This window comes from Crocuta crocuta, unplaced genomic scaffold, assembly GCF_008692635.1.
Source record: "Crocuta crocuta isolate KB4526 unplaced genomic scaffold, BGI_CrCroc_1.0 scaffold61, whole genome shotgun sequence".
NCBI lineage: Eukaryota > Metazoa > Chordata > Mammalia > Carnivora > Hyaenidae > Crocuta > Crocuta crocuta.
The window spans coordinates 9,943,346-9,952,308 of record NW_027528369.1 but is presented as its reverse complement, the minus strand read 5'-3'; the positions used below and the strand labels follow the sequence as shown (position 1 = coordinate 9,952,308).

The window sequence follows — 8,963 nt, the reverse complement described above, 5'->3', positions numbered from 1 at the left end:
GGGGACTCCGCTTCTCTGCCTCTGGCTTTCCCGGCCAGAGCGCCGAAGAGGCTGGCTGCCAGGGGAGAAAAGGGCTCTCGCAAGGTGGCTCTGGGATTAAAACTTGTCACTTTGTAGTGACACTGGGGGCGGCCCTGACATGCGTTATCTGTGCTTCCTGACCGTCCCTCGTGGGCCGGTGTCGCTCCGCGTGCACGGCCTTCGGGAATGCACGGGAGGTCAGCCGCACGGGAGGGCAGGCGCCCGGGAGCGGGGCCGGGCGGCCTGCTCCTCAGCTTCCAGACTCCCTCAGACCCAGGAGCGTGTGCGCCCGGTGGAGTCCCTGGGATTCCCCGGGCCCGCGGGGCAAGGGCGGGCCGTCTGGTTTTCACACCCGCGGCAGCAGGGGCCGGGTGTGTGACGTGACATGAGCTAGTCAACATGCGTGTGAGCCCCTGGTGATGAAACCACAACTGCTTTCGCCGGGGAACATGCACTTCTCCGATCTCCCGGGTTGGCGCGTGTGTGTATAACCCGTGGGTGGAGGTACCCTCGTGTGTCACCCAGTTACCGGAACGTAGGAAGGGCTCAGTCCTTACGAGGAGGTGCAGACAGTTATAAAACACATGTCGCACAGCGAGCGTTCTGAGCTGCAAGGAGCAGGCATCTTTATTTGGTTCTCTTCAGGTCTGTAGCAACCACTTGTTATTAAAAAAGAACGGAAAGTAAGATGTACAAAAAGATGTAACATCCCTTTAGAAAGTAACGTTCCCAGAAACGCGTTTCTTACGGATCCTCCCTCTCCTATGCCCCACGCCCCAAAAACGACCCCAAACTAAGCCAAACTGTGAGAAGAAATGGGGAGTGAATGTAGAACAGAAAAAATAAAACTGGATTTAACTGGAACATGCTCTAATCTTTAGTTTATTTCTGGTTAAAAATATAGCAATCCAGTGCAGTGTAGTAAAGAAATCTGCTTGAAAGGTAGCAGAGAAACAGCTAAACATAAGCAAAGCAAGGCAGAGTCCATAGCCGGGCTGTGCCCAGGACGGCTGTGGAGGCTCACGGGAAGGGCCATCCCGGGCGCGAGCGCAGGGGCCGGGTATGGACGTGGCCATGCCGCATAGACACGCCCATACGCACGGGCCAGGGCCCTCCAGCGCTAGGACCACGGGGCGCCTGAACATTCTGGAACCTTGTTCTTTCGTTTGGACGGTGGAGGAACACTGGTGGAGAAGGCAGAATTGACTGAAACCAGTTACGTTGTGTGTTTTGGGGGAGATGGACAGGCAGCGCTTGCTCAGGCATTTTCAAGCCACTGGGTTTTACCCACATTCCTGTCCTGGGACCAGACCAGCTCCGGAGCATGAACGAGGCATCTGGAAAGAGTGTGCATATCTGTGGGGGAAGTGGAGGCCGGCACAGGACAAGGATCGAAAACCCACGTGCCCAGTGACCACGAGAGAGGATGATGTCACCGCGGGCCAGCTCACTGCCACGGACGTCTGACGGGCCAGGGGAGCCTGGGTACATCCTGCATGCCAGGTGTAGAAAGGCCACACTCTCGGAGCCAGGCGTGGCAGCTAAGTGGCCCCGTGGCGCTCGCTGCCCTCTGTCCTGTCTGCACCACTGCTGCCTGGGCGTTTGGGGAAAGGGGGGAGTGGGTGGGGAGGGAGGACCTTGCTCTCAGACTCCGTGGGGGACAGAGGGGCGTTTTCAGGGGAAGAGGAGCGGCAGATCCCTGCTTTCTCAAGCACACAGCACAGATCCAAACTGGAAAGAGGCCCCGGCTGCTGCCGCTGGGATGCCCCCCCTCCCCCCCCGTTCCAGGACACAGGGGAGCAGCAGAGGGAACAGACTTCCGGCATTCAGCCTCGCGGCACGGCTGGGCGCGCTGGGGTCTTCCACTGGCTGCCTCCGATTCCAGTCCCAGACGGAGTGATGGCGGCGAGGACGGTGACCCTTTTAGTTTTTGGCCGTTGATTTGCCGGGACCCCTTTCCCGTCCACACCAAGCCGGAGGGGCGGCGTGCTGGCCGCCTCCCAGCGTGCCACACAGCCTTGTGTTACACGAGCAAGGGGTTTTGGCTAAAATCCAAAAAACATTACCCAGAAAAAAAGGCAAACTGTGAGTAATACCCAGTCACTGTGTTCTGTGAGAAGACTCAGAAGCGGTCGTCGGGCTGTCCGAGTTATGATCCTTCCCTTTTTGTCGTCTTTTTTAACGTCCCCGTTTGTACACCAACTGCTGTTTTCGCTCACGCGACGTCTCATCAGATGAAAAAGTTAATAAACAAGATGGCGACTCCGATGTTGAGCAAGATCACCATGGCCACCAGGATGGGGGCCGAGCCCTGCAACAGGAGGACAGGAGAGGTGAGCCCGCGCCCGGCCTGCCCCCGCCCCCCAAGCCTGGGGCTCGCGGAGAGGGTCCCCGCTGCCCGGGCTGCAGCTGCTGGGCCCGGTGCTGACCTCTCCCGGCACGCCCGGTCCCTTTAAGTCAGCGTCCCCACGTCTGCGTTAACCTTTGTCCCCAGCTCCGCAGCTGGGGCCAGAGAACGCGGTCCTGGGATTCAGATGTGGCCCACCCAGGACGGGCCCGCATTCAGCCCGAGACCCCACGCCCCGTGACGTCCGAGCACGGAGGTCCTTGGAGCCTCTGCGGGGAGGGGTGCAGAGACTACCGTGCGGGACGGGGNGTCATCCGGCTTCCTAAAGTAACCACACGCACACTGCTCCTGTGTGCAGAGGCACGCTCCCCAGACACGGACGCGTGCTCCTTGATCTGGCAGCTGCGGGCGCATGCGCCTTTCCTCCCACGGGCCCTCCCTACGCCGACCACAGGGCTGCCCTCCGGTGGGACCCGGGGCACAGGAGCCCCAGGGAACCAGCTTGCTGACGAGACCCTCACGGTGGGGGGGAGGGCACCTGTCCACAGAGCACAGGCCCTGACACACACAGAGCAGCCCCTCCACGGGCCAGCGGTGGATACAGACCCCACCTCGCGGTCCCACAGGTGTCCCCAGGGGGTGGGTACGTGGCGCTCGGCTCAGTGATCTGGCCCTGAGGGGGGCGCCTGTAGGTCTGGGCACAGGGCACGTGGGGACATCAGCTCCAGGCCCGGGCTGAGAAGCTGGGGGGTGGGGGCAGGACATGTCTGCTCACAGGTAGAGGGTCCCAGCAAGTCCCTCCTGGGTGAGAGCCCACCCGGGCGCCCCACAGTCCAGGGGCCTCCATTCCTGCCTCCACGCTGCCGGCTGCGGGAGGCGCACACACGTGAGCAAGCCCCAGTGCCCAGCAGCCTCCTGGCCAGGGCAGGGGNCGCCGGCCGCCACTCACCGTGCTGGATTTGAGCTCGTCCACGTCCTCTTCGTCCGACTCCAGCGCCACCGGGGAGGACTTCTGCGGGGGGGAGAAGGCCAGGTCCCAGCGCAGCAGCCGCGGCTCAGCCCGCTCCCCCCGCCGCAGGCTCTCCAGCCGCTGCACCGCGGGCTCTGCGCACGGGGCCAGCCTGGCGCCGTCCTTGCTCTGGGGCTTGGGCCGCAGTCTCTGGGCGCCGAAGCCCCGCTCCTCGGGGCGGCGGTCCTCCCCCAGGCCCCGGCAGGCGCCCCCCTTGCTGTAGCGCCTCCGCGGGGGGTGCGCCTCCTGCGCGCACGAGTCCATCCTGCGCAGGGGCTTCATCTCCATCTCGTAGTTGCTCAGCTTCTCCTCCTCCAGCTCTAGGAGCTTGGCGCCCGCGGAGCCGGGGTTGCCGGTCCGGTGGTGGGAAGTCCAGGAGAACGTGGGGGGCGACTCCGTCCGCTGCTCCCGGGACTTGGGGTTGCCGGGCGGCCTGTGGCCCGAGCCCCGGGAGCGGAAGTCGTCTGCGGGCGGAGCGCTGCGGAGGGCGCCGCCGCGGACGCCCCTGGAGCTGCTGGCCTTCTCCTCGCCCCAGCTGTTGCGGGCATAGTCCCCTCCCCGGCCCTCCAGGAGCATCTGGATGTCCCCGCCTCGCTCCTCGTCCGAGACCTGCCGGGAGAAGTGGGCAACCTTGTTCCGTGAGGCAGGGGCCGGGGGCGGGGTGGCCGTGGGGCTGGCGGGGAAGCTCTGCAAGGGGCTGTCGTCGGGGGTCAGGTCCGAGGGGGTGGTGCCTTTGCGGTACAGCTCGGGGCTCTCCTGCTGCAGGGGCGTCCCCGTGGAGGCCACCTCGATGTCACTGCTGGAAATCGGGTGCTTCGGCCGCTGGTACTCGAGCCCTTTATGCGGGGGCAGGAAGCACACAGAGGTTGAGTTACTCGGACCCTGTGTGTCTCGTGAGGCCGACCTCACCAGAGGGCTGCGGGGCGTTGGGGGGCAGGACAGGGCCTGGGTCTCGGGCGATGGGCAGCCGGGGCACTCGCCACCAGGGTGTGGGCACAGCGGTCCCCAGGGCCCGAGCCCCCTACCTGACGCCCACAGGGAGGGTGATCAGGGCTCGAGGGGGCAGTGGTGGACTGAGGCTCTGGGTCCCCCCACTGGCTACAGGAGAGACCCACCATGGAAGGGGGATGCCACACCCCGACAGGTCCCTCCCAGAGTGGAAGGAAGCCTCTTGGGCCAGATGCCTCCGGGGCCTCCCCACAGGCAGCACGAGAACAGTCTGGAGTGGAGAGCCTCCCCTCTCCACCTCCCTTCTGGAGCCTCTGAGTCCGGGCAGGAGGGGCCCCGGGACACATGGGCCCCCCAGTCTGGTGGGGCCGGGCCCGTGTGTGTGTGAGGGGAGGCGTGCCATGCTGGCGGCCTCAAGCACAGCGGGCTCCGGTCTCCTCTCCTCTCGGGTTTTGAGATGGGGCCAGCGGGCAGGAGGCGGCAGAGCTGCAGACGCCATAACAGTGGCTCTTGCACAAAGGGGGACCAAGGGAGGCCCTCGGTGGCCCCCAGACCCGTGAGTGCTGGGGCACGGAGTCGGCCCCATCCCTAGTCCCTGCGGACCCATCCATCACGTGACAGTGTGGCCAGGAAGCGTCCTGTCCCTCAGCTGCTGGGGACCGGGGACACAGGGCCCCGGAAGCCCTGCACTGAGCGCTAACCCCTGCAGGGGTAGAGCAGCGTAGGACAGGACACAGCCACGGAGACCCTGCCCTGCCTGTGTCTGGGAGGTCCTCAGGGCCAGGGTCCCGCACCTCCGAGCCCAGGGGCCGGGCGAGCCTGGACAGCAGGCCCCATGGACTGCGCACACCCCCGGAGGCCGCTGGGCTCCTGCACCTCGTGGGCTCCACGGGTGTCTCGGGGTGGGCCCCGGACAGACGGCCACACGGCAGACTCCACTCTGAAACTGTGCTTGCGCTCGGGTCCTCACCTCCTGCGGCTCTGGGGCTTGCAGGGGTGGGGGGTCGGGGGCGGGCGGCTGGCCAGCAATAGCCCCTGCGCCAGGCCTCCGCTGGGCCCGGAGCGGAGTCGAGGCTCACTGACAGCTGCCACCCTGTCCCGCCAAGGGGAGGAGAAGGGCCACGCGTCTGGCTGAGGCTCAGTGGCATCCAGCCCCTGCCAGGGGACAGGGCGGGAGCTCCCCTCGCTGGCCACACAGGGCGCTCAGCGTCTCGTTCCTCAGCTGCGCTCCTGCGTGCCCAGCAGCCCCCTGGGGGGACGAGTGGTTCCAGAAGCACGTTCTCGAGCAGGAGTGGGGAGGGCAGGGCGAACCGGTGGACAGTCACGTCCGCGGAAGGCAGGAGCGGCACACAGACGTGGAGCGTGCCGCAGCCCCCCACGGACGCCCCCCCCGGGGGTGCCACTCACCGTTTTCCCGGTGCTGGAAGGAGGGGGAGAACTCTTTGGCAGTGATCCTGGCGATGCGCGCCTCCTCCTGGGCCTTCTGCGCTGCGGTGAGGGCGGCCTCAGCCTTGGCCCGGGAGTGCGAGGTCCTGGCAGGGAGAGGCGGGGAGGGCCGTAAGGGCTCCAGCAGCGAGAGGGCCCGGTGGCCCCCAGGTCTCCTCTTGTTCATTCAGCAAACACCCCGCCCCCTGCGCGGCTGGGCGTGAGTGCTTGCCCGCGCTCCCGGGCACAGGGCACGCCATGGCAGGGGCCTGGCCCGAAGCGGAGGGGTCGGCCCGCGTGAGCCCCGCGTCTCACTGCGGGGAAGCTCCCCTCCCGTGTCGTGTCCAGACTAGACGGGGCCCAGGCGCACAGCCAACGCGTCTGCAAGCCTCCCGAGCGCGACAGCAGCTTGGTCAATGCTGGTCTGCCCGGGAAGGAGTCGGGGGAGAGCGGGGCCCAGCCACACGTGGGGGTGCACAGCTGGTGGCCGGACTCGGGGCAGGACCCGTAGGCTGCAGGGGAGGGTCCGAGGGCACGAGGAGCAAGGTGCCCCTTCCCCTTCACCAGGTGTGGCTCCAGGCCCAGAGAGGGCACCGGCTGGCTGTGCTGGAGCCACGGTGGAGCTGGACCTGCCTCCCACGCCGGTGCCGACCCAGCAGCCCCCGGGGAAGCCCCCAAGTGCCGCCGTCCCACCGCCCGGTCCTGCGCATCTGGCCTCCCCCATCCCATCTGGCCCCTTCTGGGCCCTGAGAACGGCAGCCCAGGTGAGTGGGGGCTGGACTGACCGGGGCAGGCCCACGGCCACCCCGACCCTCCACGCTCACTGCAGGGCACCGTCCCAGCCCTCCTTGGACACCTGGAAGCTGGTATCACCAGCCCCGTGTGTGTGGAGGAGACTGTGTGAATCACGGGCTCCAGATGCCGGAAGAGCACTGGCTTCCCACAGGCTCTGCCCAGAACAGGTGACTGTCAACGGGGAGCACAGGCACGGCCCTTCTGTGTCAGAGCTGTACTGCCCGGGTCGTCACGTGCTTCTCTGTGACTCATCACCCCCCCTCCCCACCCCGAGACGGACTCAGGCAGGCGGCACTGATTTCAGTGCCTACATACAGGCCTGACGCGGGCGGCTCCGTAAAGGGGGTTTGCACTCAGATCGGTGAACCTTCCATGCACACACACGTGCCAACAGCCCCGACCCGACGATGCCATGGCCCAGCATGTGGGCGGGGGCAGTGCTGGGCCCCAGCCCAATGTGAGGACAGCGCCTTGCAGCTGCAAGACCCTCCCGCCCAGTGGTCCCAGCGGCTCCGACTCAGGATGCCACGGTGTCCCCACGGCTGAGTCCCACATGAGACCCTCCTCCCTGGTAAAACAGGGCGGGACTGGGTGCCTGAGGCAGGAGGCCACGCATCTCAGCTGCCTGGCATTCTGGCTCCAGGGTGCTGCTTGCCAGCCGCAGAGAAACCACAACACTGTGGCCTGTCCCCCAGACAGGCAGCCTGTCACCAGTGACCCGTCAGTTGACAAATGATCACTGCTACCTGGGGACTTGTTCCCCATGTGCCAGGGGCTTCCGGAAGCTGCGGAGAAGCCAGTTCCTGCTACAGTCTGCCCAGCAACCCCGACACCGGGCCGTCATGTGGGCCCCCGTGTCCCCGGAGGCTCTGCTCCGTCTTCATCAGTGATGCCTGAAGCGGAGGCAGGCACCTGAACGCAGGGGGAGGGGCCCCCGTCAGGGGCCCGAAGGAAGCAGCGCAGCCGCTGTGCTCGGCTCTGGGGAAAGGGTAGGTTTTTCTGCAGAGCGTCCCCGCGGCTGGTCTGGCCGCTGTCCCGTCAAGCTGTAAGTGCTGCTGGACTGCTCACCCGTTAGGGTCTCTGACGCGGCGTTTCCAGCGTCCTTACGGTCGTTCTTAGGACACCTTCACAATCAGGCGCTCCATCCCCACAGCCCGAGGCCCCCCCACGCTGCTTCCCCTCACTGGGTGGACCTGCTCTGGGCGCGCCCCCCCCAAACTGATTCTTTCGTAATTTTAATTGAAGTGAAATTCACATAACAAACCACAAGAGCACAGCAAGCTGCGTGCGCACCATTTCTTATTCTGGGACGCGTCCGTCACGGGGAGGCCCATCCCCCTTACAGTCACTCCCACTGCCACCGTGCCCTGTCGTGGGCAGTTCTGAGCCGCCGTTTGGTGTTGACAAGACACCCGCTATGGTCTCAGGGCCTGACGGCTCGTGGCTGCTACGTGCCACACGGGGCGTGGCCCCTTATCCTAGGACCCGGGGTGATCAGCTGGCAAAGGACCATGAATCGCTGGGACCTGAGCAGGGGACGACCACCCTGGTGCACCAAGTCTGGGCAGGCCCGGCCCTTGGGTGCATGGTGGGCTCCCGTGTGTGTGGTGGACGGGATGCCAGAAAGGGAGCATGTTCTGGGGGCTGCAAACCGAGCCACAGAGACGGTCAGGTGAGGGGACACGGGGGCTCCCAGACCGGGCGGGAGGCCACAGGCTTGGAAAGACCAAGGATGACGGCCAAGCCTCTTCGCATCTGCAGCCCCACAGGCCGTGATGGTGCCGCCCGGGCCTGACCCCCAGGACCTTCTAAGGCAAGGCTGCCCGGGGCTTGTGCACAAGGAGCCTGAACAAAGGAGAGCAGCTGAGCTGATCGTAACACACGCGGTATGTATCTTAGGGCTCGAGCTCCTTGGAGGCCAAGGCAAGCAGGGAAACATCACGAATGCCATTTGGGGCTCAGGTCAAAGTCAAACCCGCAGCTCAGCAGGTTTGGGACCTGGAAGAAGTTTCTCAGCCTCACGGGCTTCCTGTGAAGACCCTCGGTACAGGCTGCTGGGGCCACACAAAGTGAGTTCAGTAAAGCAGCCAGAAGGGGCCGGAAGGGCCCGAAGACCAGCAGCGAGAGTCTGGAACCCAGCCCAGTGCCTTCTGCAGCAGCCCTTCCTCCAGGTAGAACTTGGACGGCTTAAGGCAGGCATACACCCCCTCCCCAAAATATGGGACCATCCTCTGCGAGCTGCTAACGGCAGGTCTCCCCATTGCCCAACATGCATGTGAACACATACATGGGTGCCACCCCCTCCGGTCTTGTGTCCCCCGTGGACACGTGGCCTGGCCGTGGCAGCCTCTCCCATAGGTGACTTGTCGAAAAGGTTCAATGAGACTGCTGTGCTCAGAATTCCGTTTCTGTTCCACA

The 8,963-nt window shown here is 65.3% G+C and overlaps 1 protein-coding gene across 1 annotated transcript in view; it reads right to left on the bottom strand.

The window, feature by feature from the left end:
- Positions 1-622: 622 nt before the first annotated feature.
- Positions 623-8,963, bottom strand: part of JPH3 (junctophilin 3) — a 71,597-nt gene continuing 63,256 nt past the window's right edge. Inside the window, exons 5-7 of the mRNA XM_077754182.1 lie at positions 5,733-5,857; positions 3,318-4,213; positions 623-2,332 (exon numbers count right to left, since the gene is read on the bottom strand). Of these exons, the coding sequence (XP_077610308.1) occupies positions 2,252-2,332; positions 3,318-4,213; positions 5,733-5,857 (1,102 nt within the window). The 3' untranslated portion in view covers positions 623-2,251. The remainder of the gene's footprint in view (positions 2,333-3,317; positions 4,214-5,732; positions 5,858-8,963) is intronic.